Source organism: Telopea speciosissima, chromosome 2, assembly GCF_018873765.1.
Source record: "Telopea speciosissima isolate NSW1024214 ecotype Mountain lineage chromosome 2, Tspe_v1, whole genome shotgun sequence".
In the NCBI taxonomy this organism is placed as follows: Eukaryota; Viridiplantae; Streptophyta; class Magnoliopsida; order Proteales; family Proteaceae; genus Telopea; species Telopea speciosissima.
The window spans coordinates 76,236,957-76,256,045 of record NC_057917.1 but is presented as its reverse complement, the minus strand read 5'-3'; the positions used below and the strand labels follow the sequence as shown (position 1 = coordinate 76,256,045).

The 19,089-nt window shown below is 38.8% G+C and overlaps 2 protein-coding genes across 2 annotated transcripts; one reads left to right on the top strand and one right to left on the bottom strand.

Moving 5' to 3' along the window:
- The first annotated feature begins 626 nt into the window (after positions 1-626).
- On the top strand, positions 627-1,667 carry LOC122651125 (receptor-like protein EIX2). Its single transcript, XM_043844450.1, has one exon. The coding sequence runs from the start codon at positions 627-629 to the stop codon at positions 1,665-1,667; it is 1,041 nt and encodes a 346-aa protein (XP_043700385.1).
- Positions 1,668-9,448: 7,781 nt separating this feature from the next.
- Positions 9,449-10,310, bottom strand: LOC122651649 (probable glutathione S-transferase). Its single transcript, XM_043845131.1, has 2 exons — positions 9,926-10,310; positions 9,449-9,798 (listed from the first exon to the last, which is right to left on the bottom strand). Exons 1-2 carry the CDS (start codon positions 10,238-10,240, stop codon positions 9,454-9,456), a joined length of 660 nt encoding a protein of 219 aa, XP_043701066.1. The 5' UTR covers positions 10,241-10,310; the 3' UTR covers positions 9,449-9,453.
- Between the last annotated feature and the right edge of the window lie 8,779 nt (positions 10,311-19,089).

Here is a 19,089-nt window from a genome sequence, read left to right as displayed (position 1 = left end):
GTCCAATTCCTGAAAGCTTAGGACAACTCTCAAAGTTGGTCTCTTTGGATCTCTCTAGGAATCAAATAAGTGGCCCAATTCCTAAAAGCTTAGGACAACTCTCAAAGTTGGTCTCTTTGGATATACAGTGGAATTATTGGGAGGGCACAATTTCAGAACATCATTTTACAAAACTCACAAATTTGAAAGAATTATCAATATCTTCATTATTTTCTAGAAATAAGAAGAATAAGTTGGTTTTTGATGTGAGACAAGAAGAATGGGTTCCTCCTTTTAAACTTGATTTTTTGAATATGTTCGACTTTCAAGTGGGCCCCAAGTTTCCAGGATGGCTTAAAACTCAAAATCTACTTACCGATTTAACCCTCACCAAAGTCAGTATTTCAGATACCATACCAGAATGGTTTTGGAAGTCTCCCTCATTGAAGTATTTGGATCTCTCTGTAAACAGGTTGCATGGTACCCTGCCAAGCATTATTAGACAGGAGACCGTGCATGTGGACTTGAGCTCTAATTGCTTAGAAGGTCCTCTCCCTGCTCTATGGTCTTCTGCTAATTTGTCCTACCTATCCCTTCGACACAATTTATTTTCAGGGCCAATTTCTTTTTCCAATTTTGATCAAACAATGGCATTGTTGTGTTATTTAGATCTTTCAAACAATCATTTATCTGGAGAATTATCTTCTATTGATTGGAAGGGTTTGCAAAGTTTGGAAATTCTAGATCTATCGAACAACAACTTATCGGGTAAAATTCCAAGTTCGTCGATAGGTTTTCTGGTTTCCCTTGAAAGATTGATATTGAGCAACAACAGTCTTTACGGGGAGCTTCCGTCATCCCTGAAATATTGCACCTCTTTGCTTAGTCTTGACCTAGGCAATAATAAGTTGTTTGGAATCTTACCAACATGGATTGGAGAGAACCTAGTTAGTCTGCTGATGCTAAATCTAAGAGCAAACTCAATCACTGGAGAAATTCCTCAACAGCTATGTCATCTTATGTATCTTCGCATCTTGGTTCTAGCTCAAAACAAATTATCAGGATTCATTCCAACATGTTTAGGCAATTTGTATGGTTTGGTTGATGGATTTTGGCTTCAAGTAAATCCATATGATGAAACCATGATGATTGTTGCGAAAGGAAGAGAACTTGAATACTATGGTGAGATTCTTAATGAGGTAATGGCTGTGGACCTTTCAAGCAATAATTTATCAGGAAACATACCAACAGGGATAACAATGCTTTTAGGAATGTTTCTTTTGAATTTATCAATAAATCATCTAACAGGGAAGATCCCAAGGGATATTGGGGACTTGAGATCATTAGAAAGCCTTGATCTCTCAAGGAACCAACTTTCTGGGGAGATTCCACAAAGTATCTCATCCTTAAATTTCTTGAGTTACTTGAATCTCTCCAACAACAACTTGCCAGGGAGAATACCTTCTAGGAACCAACTTCAAACGCTCAATGAATCATCCAATTACTTCGGTAACCCACAACTTTGTGGTTCACCGCTTTCAAACAAATGCCCCGGTGATGATGATGATGGAAGACCCCAAATTGGGAAGGTTTCTAATGGCAACGATGATGAAGAAGAAAAGATAGGGTTCTACAGTGGCATGGCATTGGGTTTCATAGTGGGATTTTTGTTAGGGTTTAGGGTTTAAGCACAAAGTTGCTTAAAGCATTACACCCTGAGTATCTAGTTTGGAATACCCAGACTGCTGCCTCCAGCTAGTATATATAGGAAAACTAGGGTTTAGGTCAGATGGGCTAATTACTAGATTGCCCCTCACAGCCTGGGCATTAATACAAGTAAGATTATATGAGAACATATAAAGGGATATTACATAAATACCCTTACAATCTCCTCCTATGTTCTACATATATCCATTACACATGTATAGGAACCATTGTTCAATCAGTAATTGAATCAATATAAATTGAATATCAATAATCCAATAAATCAAATAAGAAAAACTAAACCCAACAATAAATCCGAAGTTCCACATGCAAGTGGCTAAACCAAAAGAAATAATCAAAAGAAAAAGTCCTTGCAATCCATGTGACTTTACTCATCAAGTAAGTCATCCTCATCGAGATCCAGATTCAACCGTTCTCCTCCATCTTCGCCATTCTCTGTAATTTGTCAAATATGAATTTCATAAGATATTATGAATTCAATCATTTGCACAATAGTATCTAGTTCAACAATAAGAACTTAGTACATTTCATATATGGCTGAAGGTAAATCAAAAAACAATAAGCATCATCATCAAGTTTCTTTACAAGAACTCGATCCTATATAGTCTCTATCATAAGGACCATACCATGTTTCCATTTGGAATACTGTATTCGTCATATCAGTCATAGATTTATGTTGTATCATCAAATTTGGAATGGTACACCATACTATGAAAGACATGTCATCAAATTTGGAATGACATAAAGACTAGCACAATATCATTGAAACATATCAGACATTTTTTCATATTCCTTTGTGGAATAACAAAGTAAGGAGACTTCACATGAAAATTTGCTACACCATCAAGTTTGGAATGGTTTCACAAACCCCCATACTTAGTAACCTAACTAAGTTATCTGAAACATGTAAACTGTCCCGAATGCTTACCAAGGCTAGATGAGATTCGAATAATTCAAAATAATATCGGGTTAGATTAAGACCTGACTAAATGGTCTTTAACCCCATCTCCCCTGTAGTTTTGAATGTTCGATCTTTGTTCAATCCCTTTGTAAGGGCATCTGCCGTATTATCCTTCGATCTCACATCAATCAAAGTGATAATCCCTTGTTCTGTTCTATAATTCAGCATGGCCTGTTTCAGCCTGATGTGTCTCCTCTTACCATTAAAGAGTGAGTTATTCACAATCGTCTTTGTTGCTTGATTATCACAGAATATAGATATAGAGTTTAACTTAAAACTCCTCAATGGAATATCCATAATCGGATCCTTTATCCACTCTGCTTCATCTCCGAAGCTAGAGCATAAAGTTCCGATTCCATAGATGACAGAGCAATACTAGTCTGTCTTTTGGATTTCCATGCTACAATGCTCCTCCTAGTGTAAATACATAACCACCGGTGGATCTCTTGTCTCCCAAATCGAGCACCAAGATGCATCGAATATCCTTCCAAAGTTGGAGGATGTCCATTATAACATAAAGCATAACCTTGAGTACCCTTAAGGTATCTCATCAGCCTCGATAGGGCATCCCAATGCTCTTTTCCAGGATTACTAGTGAAACGACTCAGCATGCCTACCGTAAAGGCTATGTCCGGCCTAGTGCAACTCATTGCATACATGAGACTACCAATCGGTTTAGAATAATCTAAGCGATTCACGGTGTCACTGTGTTAGGTTTCAACCGTTTGTTGTAGTCATAGGGTGTCTCAATCGGTTTACAATCACTCGTATCTTCCAACTAGAAAGTAGCTTCTCAATGTAATGAGTCTGATTAAGGGTGATCCCTTGCTCACTGAAGCTTACTCTCATTCCAAGAATGGTGTCTACCACACCAAGATCTTTCATGTTGAATTCTTTGGACAAGGTTTCTTTAATGTCACTCACTACAGAGAGATCAGAACCTAGAATCAACATGTCGTCTACATACAAGCAAATAATCGCGACCTTGTTTGACTCAGACAAAAAATAAAGGCACTTATCCGAGTTGCTGGTTTGAAAACCAAAGCTCTTTACTGTCTTGTCAAACTTCTCATGCCACAATTTAGGTGCTTGTTTAAGACCATAGAGAGATTTGTTTAATTTACAAACTCTTTTTTCAGAACCTTCCATGACAAACCCTTCAGGTTGGTTCATGTAGATTTCTTCTGTTAGGTCTCCATTAAGGAAAGCCGTTTTTACATCCATTTGATGCACAACATAGTGCTCAATAGATGCTATGGCAAGAAGAATCCTTATTGTTGCCAAATGGCGGAACCGGAGAGTAGATGTCAAAATAATCTATCCCTCTCACTGTTTATAGCCCTTAGCTACTAATCGTGCTTTATACCTGGCTATAGACCCATCCGGATTAAGTTTCTTCTTGATGCCCACTTACACCCTATTGTCTTGGCCCCTCTAGGCGGATCAACAAGGTGCCAAGTCTCATTCTCGCATTAAAGAGCTCATTTCCTCATCAATGGCTTCTTTCCATAACAGGAGTCCCTAGATCTCATCGCTTCCTTATAGGTGGATGGATCAGCCTCTAAATGGTAGGTCACAAAATCCTCACCAAAATTCTTGGGTACTCGATCTCTAGTAGATACTCTTCTAGATTCTGATTCAAGGAGCATTGTGGGAGTAGTGTCGAAACAATTGGTTCGATTCCAAAGGTGATTCTCAGAACCACTTCGATCCAAACCAGGCAAGGTCGGGCCTTTATCTCTAAGGAATTTATCCTCAAAGAATATAGCATCCCTAGATTCTATCACCACATTGGTTGATAGATCCAAAAACCGGTCTGCAGCACTGTCTTCTGCACAACCAAGATATACACAAGTGTTTGTTCTAGTTCCCACCTTAGGTCTCCTAGGGTCTTGTATCCTAACATAAGCTACACACCCCAAACCTTAAGAGTGTCATATCTACAGGATGATTATGCCATAGTTCATAAGGTGTAGAAGTCGGTTTTGAATGTGGTAGTCTATTTAGAATGTGATTTGCGATCAACACTCTTGCTTCTCCCCAATAGCAAGAGGGCATACCATGTCAATAACATGGAGTTTAACATCTCTGTTAACGTCCTGTTCTTTCTTTCAGCTATGCCATTTGATTGAGGTGAGTAAGGAGCAGTAGTTTCAAGGATTATGCCTGCAGAGGCACAGAATTCCTTGAACTCTGTCAATTTGTATTCTCCTCCCCTATCACTTCTAAATCTTTTAATTTTCAAGTTCAACTGATTTTCTACCCTATTCTTGAAAATTTTAAAATTTTCAAAAGCTTCATCTTTAGATTTTAACAGGTATAAATGACAATATCTAGAAAAATCGTCTATAAATGTTATCAAATACTTCCGACCTCCTCTAGTTGTGTAGCTTTTAAAGTCACAAATGTCAGAATGTATAAGTTCAAGAAGTTGAGTGCTCCTAGAAACCGGTCTGAACGGTTTTCTAGTTATTTTAGTTTGAGCACACACTTCACATCTGTTAAATCTAATTGAAGTGTCTAATGGTAAATTATGAGTTTTAGCTAGTTTGAGCATTTTCCTATAGTTCACATGTCCTAACCTACAATGTAGTATTTTGGGATCAAGTAAATTATGGTTAACCTGGTTTATTGTCTCATTAGCTAAACTCAACCTAAACATACCATTCAAATTATAAGCACATCCAAAATAAAAGGAGTTAACAGACAATGTTACTCTACCACTATTAAAAGTAATAGACATGCCAGCATCAAGCAAAATTCCAATGGAAATTAAATTCTTTTCAAAACCAGGAAAGATTTTAACATTTTTCAAAGTTAATATTTTACCTGATGAGAGAACCAGGTTCGCTGTCCCTTGTTGAGCCACTTCCACGACGTCTCCATTTGCAATGGATGGGTCCGCTACTTGAACAACATCGGTGAGCGGGTCCTTGCTATTGCAAACATGACAAGTCGCTCCAGTCTAACCACCAATCGAAGATGTCTTGGCCAACCCCTTACCCTTGCCAATCATGGCAACAAAGTTAGTAGGCTCAGTCTTGTCCACCAGCATGTGAACTTCCTTCTGTGGTGTGTCAGTGTTCCCTTTCTTAGGACCCCTACACTCGGATGCATAGTGACCCCACTTTCCACGATTGCGACACTTGCCCCTCTTTTTAAAATTAGGCTTTTTGGCCTCCAAGCTGTTGGGGTTCTTTCTTAGGTGGCTTGGATGCCTAGGATATTTCTTGGGTTGTGAAACCAAATTGGCGATGCCTGTTGTTGTTTCACCATCTCCAAGTTATTCCTGGCTCTGTTCTCATCTTCGATTCTAATGAACCGTTTGAGATCATCCAGCCCCACTTGTGTTTTCTTTCTGTGCATCTCGGTTTTAAAGGAATGCCAGGTAGAAGGTAACTTAAAGATAATTGCACCCACTAAGAATGCATCAACAACGGGGATGTTTTCTTGGTTCAATTTTGTTCTCAAGTTCTCAAAGTCATTACTTGTGGAAGTATCTCCTTATCTTCTTGAAACTTGAAGTCCATAAACTTGTCAACCAAGTGAGTTTTTGATAGGTCCTCCTCCTTTTTGAATTGGGCTTCTAGGTTTTCCCAAATCTCTTTTGCGTCTCATATTTACTATAGGTCTCTGCCACCTATCTACGGCGAGCTTCAATAGGTAGTCTTTGCAAAAGTCTTCGTCACTTATCCATTGGGCTTGATTGAGTCCGTACAATCGAAAAATTTATTTACTACAGTGTAGAAAATATTGAGGTACTTCATCCAAACCGAGTCTTCCTTTTCCAAGAATCGAACTCGAGCCACTAAAACTTTCCAATTTGATCATCTCAATTGGAACAGCGTGTTTCTCCATATTAAGTGATTTGTTTATATGTCCAAACAAAAGTTCAAATAAAAAAATAAATGCTCAAGGAACAGTCACACCTGAGATGGAGAACCCTGGATTTAGATGATGGAGGAAGAAACGCAAAATTACAGTGGTGTCGGCTCTGATGCGGTGTTGGCTGCTCGCAAGTAGTGGCTGAACCCAAGAAAAAGGAAACTTTCTGCCAAAACTGCTTTTTTTTTTTTTTCAAACAACCAAAAGTCTGGTACGGACAGAGAAGCTGCTGCCAAAGAGGTAGGTAATCTTCCAAAAAAAAAGCTTTTGATTTGTTATTTTTTTTTTTCAATAATAATCAAATCAGAATAGATTAATTGCTTCTCAAACAAAAAAGCACTCAATGCTTTGACAGAATAATCAATGCTTTGAAGATTTTTTTTTTTATTTTATTTTAATCAAAGCAATCAATTATATCAATGCTTTGGCAAAAGGCAAAAGTCTAACAAAACCTACAGAACCGTTTCTCCCAGTAAGACTTAGAGAGCAAGAAGACTGATTCCACGATAAAAATGAGAATTTGAAATCCAAATCGATCGCACGCTTTTCAAAGCTTCCTTTCAAATTAGAACCGTAACCCACGATTGCACAAAAATTCAAAAGCCGTGAGTCCGATCTTCACACCAGAATTCTCTAAGTGGGTAATGACCCACGTTTTAGGAGAAAAATTCTGCAGCGACCACGCACGATCAACAAACTAGAATTGCGAATCCAAAAATTCAAAGTCGATCTTGATTGCAGAGAAAAGAAAATAATAATGCTTTAAGATTGTTAGGGTTTAGGGTTTAAGCACAAAGTTGCTTAAAGCATTACACCCTGAGTATCTAGTTTGGAATACCCAGACTGCTGCCTCCAGCTAGTATATATAGGAAAACTAGGGTTTAGGTCAAATGGGCTAATTACTAGATTGCCCCTCACAGCCTGGGCATTAATACAAGTAGGATTATATGAGAACATATAAAGGGATATTACATAAATACCCTTACAATTTTGTGGCAGCTTAATCGTCAAGAAATCATGGAGGCGTGCGTATTTCTGTTTCTTGGAAAATATTATGGACAGACTCTATGTGATCGTTGTTGTGAATCTTCATCGCTTCCATCGCCGGTTTCATTGATCGATCATGAATAACTTGCAGATGCTTAAACAAATATAGGCTATTCTAGTTTAGTCAATATCTGTGTAGCTGCGAGACCGGCTGACAGGCGCTTTTCTTCTGTGTGATTGTGTAATAGTTTTATGTTGGACTCAAAATAATAGTTAGTATTTTGTTATTGTTGTTTTTGCCCCTTGCTGGCTTTTGTTGTACCATCTTTTTATTGATGTTTTGCCTTTTCCCTGTATTTTGATGTATCATCTTTTATTATTGTTTTAATGATTAAATAAGTGTCTCATATGTGTCATGCCTTTTGTCTTTGTCTTTGTATTAGATCCAGCTCTTCTTCAGAGCACCCAGGAGCAGCACATCATCTGGTGCGGCAGTTCGGTACAACACATGGCTAGCTAGGATACCAATCAAACAGCGAGGATAAATGAAACACATCGGAGTGTGATGTCCCATGCGATGGAGAGAACGATTTCTTAATTTTGAAATCCTCTTTTCCAACCCATCTGATCGGCACCTTAGCCATGTATCGACCCAAGCTACCGCACCGAACGATGTGCAACTCAAGGGTGCGGTGCTGTGGAGGAGACGGATCCCTTTGTACTATGTTTTTTTTTTTTTTTTTTTTAAATTAATTTTCCATTCACCCAAAATAAAAAAGGATTAACCTTAGGTTTTTTATTCAGTATTTTGTCTATATTCTTTTTCTTATTTATTGCTTTCATTAAATTTTTTTTTTTTTATGAGAAGGTTATGAGCTGTTGAATATGTTCCCACTAGCCTCCATTATTGTGCGACTTGCTGAACAGAAAAGTGGGAAAAATCTTTATAAATGGATAAAAGAAAGGTTCAGTATTGCAATACTACAAGTCAGTGGTCCAAATCGAAACACTTTTAATTGGAAGACTTGACACGTACCACTAGTTACGTAAACAATTAGAGTTTCTAAATTTGGTGAAAAAGACTTTGATTGCTGAAAGTATGATAGGTCAATAATTCTTTACAAGTTAGCCTTAGCCGCCGATCAGGACCGTCTCTGGGGAGTAGTGAATGCCCAAGGTATTGCTAATCGTTGGGTAGTGCTGTACATATTTTTAGGCATGCACCGAGATGTGTGTGGTACAATTCAACCGCTGGATACCCCCTGACAGCATCGAGACGAGCTAAATTCCCTCTTCAATGGAAACACCATAATCAAAAGACACTCTTATTCTTGACTTTTAGAGAGAGAGAGAAAGAGAGAAAGAGAGAAAGAGAGAAAGAAAGAAAGAGAGAGCAGTTGCAATTTGGGAGACTTTTGAGTTTTATCCTTTGATGTGGGTGATCTAATCACTTCTAATAAAGAGGATAACAATCAAAAGATCACTACTATTAAGTAGTAAGAAAATAGAGAAAGTGAGACCTAATTACGGTCTAGTTAATTAGATCTAATCCATGGGGTGGTCAGCCAATTTGAACATGACCCTTACCACCACACCAACCTAAACTCCTTAATTTGGGTAAAGAATTTTCTTGACATTATTGGCTACAAGTTCCAAGTTGCAAAACAGATTTGAAGAGCATAACCTCAAATTCTCAACGAAATGTTAAAATATTTTTTATTCCAAAGTAACAAAACCTTAGACACTACACAGATCATGGACACGACTACAATTCCCCTCCCCTTCTTTGCCAAAACACACACACACACACACACACACAGATATAAAGTGATAACAATAGTATTATAAAATCCCTATACTACATGACCTGAAATCGATAGCTCTTCTCTCTGATCAATGCCTCATCTCCTCCTTCTCTATTCCGCAACAAATTTCTTCCTGAGTTGCAGAACGAAGTCGCAGACCTTGTGTTGGTCAGGAAGGGTCTTGGCCACACTCTCCTTCTCCATACACCTCTGCACCCATCCAACCAGTTTTGGGCATTCGGCTTCAATGCTGAATTTTCCCAATTCCTCCATGGCATAAAACCAACTACAGAAGGGTACAAAGCTCAGATCCACAAACCCAAAACTATCACCCCCAAAGTATGGTTTGTCTCCAAGCTCTCCTTCCAAAACCTTCAACACCTCTATGAACTCCTTCTTTGCTTTCTCTTGTTCTTCTCCTTTTCCAGTGTATATTCCCCTTATACAGGGATATATCTGCAATTAATTTTACAAAAGTAATAAAGAACACATGAAAGATCACAAATTAAAAAGGAAGGGAAGGCAAGGCAAGGCAAGAAAGTATAGATTAGATTAGATTAGATTAGAGCGTGCAATTAAATACCATCTTGTCTGTGTAGTCAGCCCAGAACCTGGCCTGGGCTCGCTGGTATGGATCAGAGGGCAACAGAGCAGATTTGCCATTCCAAAATTCGTCAATGTATTGAACAATGTTGAGAGATTCACAGATGGGTTTCCCATTATGGACCAACACAGGGATCTTCTTATGAACTGGATTCATCTGCAGCAATAGTGGGCTCTTGTCTTGAAGATTCTCGTCTCTGTATTGATAGCTGATACCCTTCTCAGCCAAAGCGATTCTCACCCTCATCCCAAAAGGGCTGGGCCAGAAATCCAAGAGAATTACCTCTTCAGCCATTGTTACTGAATTTTAGGACTAGCAGACTAGCTTGAACAGCAGAAGCAAGAGAATGAATTTATTTTTCTCTGTTTGGTTTAGCGGGTGTGGTCAGTGGTGAGTCTGGTCACAGATGATGTGTATTAATAGAGTGTGTGATGGTCGTTGGGTTTATTGTTTTATAGCCCTTTCTTGCATTGAGATGAAACCCATTAAAAAATGGCCTCTCAAGGTGCTTTCTAGGGCAATCCAGGGACAATCTAAGAATCTTTCTAGGGTCTTCTGAAGTGTTCATTATCTCTTGCGTCGTGGGGATATCCATGAGATCTATTAAGAATCTTTCGTTTTATGGTTGGGTTTGTGGATAAAATTCCACCATCAAGGTTGATCAGGACCTACTGTCTTATTTTTTATACTTTTTAGGGCAATAAATTTGGACCCACCACCTCCAGAAGTAACTCGATCTAGCCCTTACTTTTAAGTTACAAAGAAAGTTCAAACATCTCAAAACTTCTTTTTTCTTTCTTGAGGGTATGTTTGGTTTACGCGAAATTGATAAAAAAAAAAAGAAATATATAATCTTACAAAAGTAATTGTTATGACCTTAATGATGAATTTATGTCTTTGTTCTTTTTAAATATTTTCTTTCATATTAATAATGTAGCTTCAAATGCATTCCTAACCCTTGAATTAGATTGTTTTTTCTTTGAAGAACTGTTGACAAACATGAATTGATAATTAAGTGTAGATCTAATCAAACTGACCATATAAATTCAAGGATTTAAATTGAGAATGCTACATATTTCAGAAAGAATGAATCACCAGCACCCTCTGGTAATGACAAGAGGGAGATACCCGGATTTTGTAGTTTAAAACCTATTAGGTTATGTTTAAATGTAGAGAAAAGAAAAACAAAGAAAATATAATAAGATGAAAATTATGATCACACAATTATTATTATTATTACGACGACATATTATTTTTTCAAATATCACAAGGTATCTATTATGGCGTATAGACAAATGAGTAAATGACATGTACATTCCAACCGCGAGAATATGGTCTAGATTAGTCAAATTTCAGAGTTTAATTCAATCAAATACCCCTTTTTTATATAGGTACACATCTCGTGTATGTCATGCATATGTACCATCACTTTAGACGTTACCATGCATTCTTCCAACTCCAAGTGGAAACAAACGTTTTTGATTAATAAAAAATAAAATGGATGGTTCAGATTTGTTTCACAATTTCCTGCAACGTCAACTACCATTGTTATATGGATAACTATTCTTTTTTTTAATATGTAGCTTCGATGTTAGACAACAAAAATAATAATAAAAAATTAACGTTACCATTTTTATTTTTTTTGGGTAAGAGAGGATCTTATTGAAGGGGGGGGGAGGTATACAACCAGTGGCATCATTCACACAAAGGTCATGAAGCCACCGAATGGAATCCGACCAATCTGTCACACACCCAAGAGACAGAGCCTTCCTAGCCAGGGCATCTAAGACAACATTCATAGCCTTTGGAACAAAAGAAAAAACAACAGAGGAGAACGAGAGAATCAGCCTCACAATATCAGCTACTAGGTCTTCTACTTCCACCATCGGGGTTAGACTGCCATCCACGAACATAGCAGCATCCCTATTATCAGACTCAACAAGGATGCTTTCAAAACCCCACTCACGCGCAACCAACATTGCAAAACGAATTGCAAGAACCTCCCCTTGAATAATGGAACAAAAATTATAAGGAATTGACCCCGCTTTACATTGAGCTCCCTTATGATCTCGGAAAATCAAACCCAGACCTCCTTTTGACTTACCTCTTGGTAACACAACTTCGCAATTTACCTTGATAACACCAACCGGGGGGTTCCCAACGCTGAGGGAACAGGGGGTGACCCCGGCCTGCCTAGAAGGCTGATCATCCCTCACCAGATTAACCGAGGGAACAGGTGGTTCCCCACGTTACCATTTAACTCCTAGCGTAAAAAGTAATCAATATAATACTTTCTTTACCTTTTGTTTATTGGCATTTTAATGTATCTTTTAGAACTGCTATTTGCCTTGTTCCAAAAAATTCTTCAAATCGAGGGTAATAAGTAAAATTTTAAATTAATTAGAACGTGAGTTATCACTAATTAGTGAGACACTCCACAGTCTCCAAGCGCAAGCAATGACGTTTGTTGGGAAAGATCTGGAAAGATTCTGGAGGATCTGCAACTATGCCCAAATGAAAGGGGTCAGATCCATTTTAGTAGGGGCCTCAATTCTTTATCTATTTCTTGGTCAACTTGATCCGTCAGATCTGCATCGATGTTACATCTACGTAATAAAGCATCGATATCGGGTCACATTTTAAGAGCTGATCCATGGGTCTGTAGTACGGATCTAATATTAGATGGATCTAAGATCCATTCTCATCACTCATGTGAGTCAACAGAGAGGGCTCAGAAAAGACTGTTTAAAAATGTAAAACTCTGTTCCCAATCTTTGTTTTTTCACAATTACCCATCACTGCCTCTTTTCTGGAAAAATTATCGCCCCAGTACTGTGCGCATAGTGCGGCACAACACTGCCCATGTGTGTACAGTGGACCCCACCATGCACACATGGGCGGTGCTACACTATACGATGCGCACAACACCCTCTTTTCTTTCTTTCTTTCTTTCTTTTTTTCTACAGATTTGTAGGAAATGGATGCTGAGATTATTGGGTTTTATTAATATAAGTTATCTTTATTGGGTCCATATGGTAAATAATAATTCACTCCAGATTAAGTCAGGGGTATTACTGACCTAACACATTGTGAGAGTGTGGTTAAGATCAGAGAGAATATTATATATTCAACCCTAAGGGCCCCACAGCTGTCACTTGTTATTTTGAATTCCAACTCACGGGAGAGCAAAAATGAAAGACTGTGGAAGGCTAAAGGAAAGGAAAAACTTGGGGATGGACTTCAGTTATCAACAAAAAATGTATGTCTTGTTCTTCCTTAATTATTGATGCATTCCAAATCTATATCGGCATGTGAATGAGTGATTGACTGAGAAGGATATAGAATATGAATACAGAAACGAAGATCTCCTCAACAAAAGCTCTCTGCTTCTGCAGATGAACCCAATTCACAAGAAGATCCCTGTTTTGATTCATGAAGGGAAACCCATCTACGAATCACTCATCATAGTTGAATACATTGATGGGGTTTGGAAAGACAGATCTCCTTTGCTGCTACCTTCTGATCCTTACCAGCGTGCACAATCCAGATTCTGGGCCGATTTCATTGTCAAGAAGGTCCGTTATCTACATCTCCATCTTTACTTTCTTCTCTCTTTACTCTGTACTCTCTCATTCTTCTATTTAAACCTAATTATGTCCTGAAACATGGTGAAAGGTTAGATACACGCTTGTAGAAGGAGGATATGGATGAGTAGTGGAGAGGAGCAAGAAGCATGAAGAGAGTTGATAGAGGGCTTAAACGTATTAGAAGAAGAGCTTGGAGATAAGCTTTACTTTGGGAGTGAGACCATGGGTTTTGTAGACCTGAGCCTCGTCCCCTTCTATGCCTGGTTTTACACCTATGAGACCTATGGGAAATTCAAGATGGAAGCTGAATGCCCAAAGTTGATGGCTTGGGCCAAGAGGTTAATGGAGAAGGAGAATGTGTCAAAATCCCTTCCTGATCCTCAAAAGATTTTTGAATTTGCTTCACAACGCAGAAAGAAAATTGGGTTAGAATAATGGAATGCGCATGGTGCCTGGTTTTACTATTTTAGATTTTGGAGAGTTTTCTTGATAATGCTACATTTGTTTGTTTGCATGTAATTTTTGTCGTGAGTGAGTTATACCAGAGATCTAAATTCAATCTTTTAATAATCTTGAGGAAATATTTTGATGAATTAAGGATTAAAACTAAAAGATTAAAAATTCAAAATTAAGAACGAATGTTCTTTTTTTTTTTTTTTTGTTTGGAAAAAATTGAATACGAATGTTCCCTGTGTCGCAGAGCAACCTGCACCCAGGCACATGGACAGCCTGTGCAGGGAGACAGGGTGGTCATTGCTTCCACCCCATGTGCCTGGCGCAAGCTATGCTGCGGCACAGAGAACAGCACCCCCATCAAATATATTAAATACTATCTTGTCTGTGTAGTCAGCCCAGAACCTGGCCTGGGCTCGCTGGTATGGATCAGAGGGCAACAGGGCAGATTTGTCATTCCAAAATTCGTCAATGTATTGAACAATGTTGAGAGATTCACAGATGGGTTTCCCATTATGGACTAACACAGGGATCTTCTTATGAACTGGGTTCATCTGTACCAAAAATGGGCTCTTGTCTGGAAGATTCTCGTCTCTGTATTGATAGCAGACACCCTTCTCAGCTAAGGCGATTCTCACCCTCATCCGAAAAGGGCTGGGCCAGAAATCCAAGAGAATTACCTCTTCAGCCATTGTTACTGAATTTTAGGACTAGCAGACTAGCTTGAACTTCCTTGAACAGCAGAAGCAAGAGAATGAATTTATTTTTCTCTGTTTGGTTTGGCGGGTGTGGTCAGTGGTGAGTCTGGTCACAGATGATGAGTATTAATAGAGTGTGTGACGGTCGTTGGGTTTATTGTTTTATAGCCCTTTCTTGCATTGAGAAGAAACCCATTAAAAAGTGGCCTCTCAAGGTGCTTTCTAGGGCAATCCGGGGACAATCTAAGAATCTTTCTAGGGTCTACTGAAGTGTTCATTATCTCTTGCGTCGTGGGGAAATCCATGAGATCTATTAAGAATCTTTCGTTTTATGGTTGGGTTTGTGGATAAAATTCCACCATCAAGGTTGATCAGGACCTACTGTCTTATTTTTTATACTTTTTAGGGCAATAAATTTGGACCTACCACCAACAGAAGTAACTCGATCGGGCCCTTACTTTTAAATTACAAAGAAAGTTCAAACATCTCAAAACTTCTTTTTTCTTTCTTGAGGGTATGTTTGGTTTACACGAAATTGATAAAAAAAAAAAAAGAAAAAGAAATATATAATCTTACCAAATTAATTATTATGACCTTAATGATGAATTTATGTCTTTGTTCTTTTTAAATATTTTCTTTCATATTAATAATGTAGTCTTCAAATGCATTCCTAACCCTTGAATTTCCTTGAAGCACCATTGATAAACATGAATTGATAATTAAGTGTAGATCTAATCAAACTGATCATATAAATTCAAGGATTTAAATTGAGAATGCTACAAATTTCAAAAAGACTGAATCACCAGGACCACATCTGTTTTGCTGGTAATGACAAGAGGGAGATTAAAACCTATTAGGCTATGTTTAAACGTAGAGAAAAGGAAAACAAAGAAAATATAATAAGATAAAAATTATGATCACACAATTATTATTAATATTACAATGGCATGTTATTTTTTCAAATATCACTAGGTATCTATTATGGCGTATGGACAAATGAGTAAATGACATGTCCATTCCAATCGTGAGAACATGATCTAGATTAGTCAAATTTCAGAGTCTAATTCAATCAAATACCCTTTTTTTATATAGGTGCGTAGCTCGTGTATATCATGCATATGTATCATTACTTTAGACTTTACCATGTTCTTTCAATTCTAAGTGGAAATAGACGGTTTAAATTAATAAAATAAAATAAAATAAATGGTTCGAATTTGTTTTATGATTTTCTATAATATCAACTACCATTGTTATATGGATAATTATTATTTTTTTAATATATAGCATCGATGTTAGACAAAAAATAAAAATAAAAATAAAAAAAGTTAACGTTACCATTCAACTTCCTAGCGTAAAAAATAATCAATATAACACTTTCTTTACCTTTTGTTTATTGGCATTTTAATGTATCTTTTAGAACTGCTATTTGCCTTGTTCCAAAAAATTCTTCAAATCGAGGGTAATAAGTAAAATTTTAAATTAATTAGAACGTGAGTTATCACTAATTAGTGAGACACTCCACAGTCTCCAAGCGCAAGCAATGACGTTTGTTGGGAAAGATCTGGAAAGATTCTGGAGGATCTGCAACTATGCCCAAATGAAAGGGGTCAGATTCATTTTAGTAGGGGCCTCAATTCTTTATCTATTTCTTGGTCAACTTGATCCGTCAGATCTGCATCGATGTTACATCTACGTAATAAAGCATCGATATCGGGTCACATTTTAAGAGCTGATCCATGGGTCTGTAGTACGGATCTAATATTAGATGGATCTAGAAGTAAGATCCATTCTCATCACTCAAGTGAGTCAACGGAGAGGGCTCAGAAAAAGCTGTTTAAAATGTAAAGCTCTGTTTTATCACAATTACCCATCACTTGCCTCTTTTCTTTTCCTTTTTTCTGCAGATTTGTTGGAAATGGATGATGAGGTTATTCTACTGTTTTTTGCTAAAGGTCAGTAAGGTATATATTAATGTAAAAAGTGAAACAATGTTACACTATGATGGAAGTAACCCTAGGTAGGGTTAGTCTAAAATTACAGACTACGCCACAGCCAGCAAAAGCCTCTTTGAAGAGGGACTCTAAGTGAATCTGTTGTATGGGCGATTCATTGCTTTCCCCGCTATTACTCTTGCTATGAGCGAAGGGGTATCATTCCATTTTTCCGTGTAGCTTGTCTTCGCTGCATGATTGGCTAACGCATCTGCTGCTGAGTTTCCTTCCCGATAGCAATGGGTGATTTGCCAATGGATGGTAGCTAGGTATTTCATCGCTTCCCACCATGATTGTAAAAAACACCATGGCAATTTTCCAATGAGGACTGAGGTAACTACTGCAGCAGAGTCTGACTCAATCCATAATTTGTGAATCTGTAACTCGCAAGCTTTCTTAATGCCTACAAAGAATGCTGAGATTTCTGCCATGTAGTTTGTTCCTATCCCCTCATAGGCGGCGAAGCATCTTACCGCAGCTCCAATATGATTCCGAATAACCCCACCCGCACCGGAATGGCCAGGATTCCCCATTGAAGATCCATCGATATTGAGCTTCCACCATTCTGGTGGTGGCTTTCTCCATATGACTTCCAATATTCTTTGGATGGGGGGGGGGGGGGGCCTTGGCAGCATCCTGAAATCTTCTTGCCAACAAAAGATCACTCACGGACTTCACCTAGACTCCATTGGTGTGGGCGCAACTCTTCACCTCTTTGATGCACAACATTACAACCTGTGTCACAGTTCTACTCGAGCTATCGAACCGTCGCCTATTGCGTTCCAGCCATAATTGTTGGCATGTAATTACTAGTAGATCTCTCCATAAAAAAGGGAGATTCACCACCTTCATTTTCCTTCTCCACCATGAGAAGAGTAGCTCCATCGAGGGGAATCCACTCCATATCACATTGAAGTGAAAAAGAAGCCCTTGCCATACCTATGCCGAGTAGCAACACTCTAAGAAGATATGAGTTCTTAATTCGAATGCTGCACGGCAGAGATCGCATCTGGATGCGAGTGGGATGGCCCTGCGTGTGACTTTCTCATCCGTGGGTAGGGCACCTTGAGCCAACCGCCACCCAAATACTGAACTTCTAGGGAGCAGGCTGGGAGTTCAAACCGCCCAGTTCCACTTAGGGGTGGAGGTCTTAACCCTTAGGGCGTTCCCAGCCGACTTAACTGAAAAGGACCCCGACATTGTATGAGCCCAAACATAGCAGTCTGGCCTATTTGTCGTTGTAATTCCCATACCCTGTATCATGGCAAAGATACCCTGTAAAGCTGGCTCTTCCACCACCAGTAGCGCCCACCCTTCCTTAGTTAGAAAATTAGCAACTATGGTTGATAATTTGAGGGGGATCCGGGCCGGCTATAGCATATCATCGATACTATTACTCTCCACCCATTTGTCATACCAGAAATTAATGGATTCCATTCCCAATCCCACCGTTCTGCAGAGCTAACAAAATTCCAAACCCTTCGCACTCCAGGCAATATAGGAGGTTAGTCGAACCTCCTACCGATCTCTTTAAGGATCCATCCTGCTTCACAAATCTTCCTCGCAAAAATGTTGCAAGGGATGATTTTCCTGTTTTTATAGTCCACACCAGCTTTGCAATTAAGGCTAAATTTATGTCTCTTAATCGCCTGATTCCAAGTCCCCCTTCTTTTCTGGGCCTGCAGAGCTTATTCCAGCCAACTGTGATCCCCTTTGTTTTATCCGCCTCGCCAGCCCATATAAAATTACGAATGTATCTTTCCATGTCATTAGTAACAGATTTCGGCCAGAGGTATGTTGAAAAATTATGGACTTTGGATGCTCCCCATAACCGACCTAACGAGCTCAACTCGACCCGCCAGTGAGAGCAAGCGACCTTGCCATGTAGCTAGTCTCTTTTTGAACTGGTCCATTAGGGGCAGCGTCAGTTCTCGTTTCACCGTCCCCCTTAACATCTCCACCCCTAGGTATCTTGTGGGGAAAGAACACACAGGGATTTGTAGAGCAGCTGCTAATCTGTGCCTTTGCGCCGCTATAATTTGCCCCATGAATACTTTACTATTAGTAAGTTTTATCACTTAGACCTGAATAAGCACCATAAGTCTCCAGGAATTGCTTTACCCTCCCTCAGACTTCGTAGATCTGCTTTAATGAAAATAAACAGGTCGTCAACAAAAAGTAGATGCGTGGGTGTAGTTACTTGCCGAGGTCCAGAGAGTGCATGAATCCAGCCCATATTTCTCAATGCAGTTAACCCATGGCACAACACCTCCTCCGCGAGTATGAACAACAGGGGGGAGAGGGGTTAGTCTTAGATTACAGACTACGCCACAGCCAACAAAAGCCTCTTTGAAGAGGGACTCTAAGTGAATCTGTAGTATGGGTGGTTCATTGCTTCCCACGCTATTACTCTT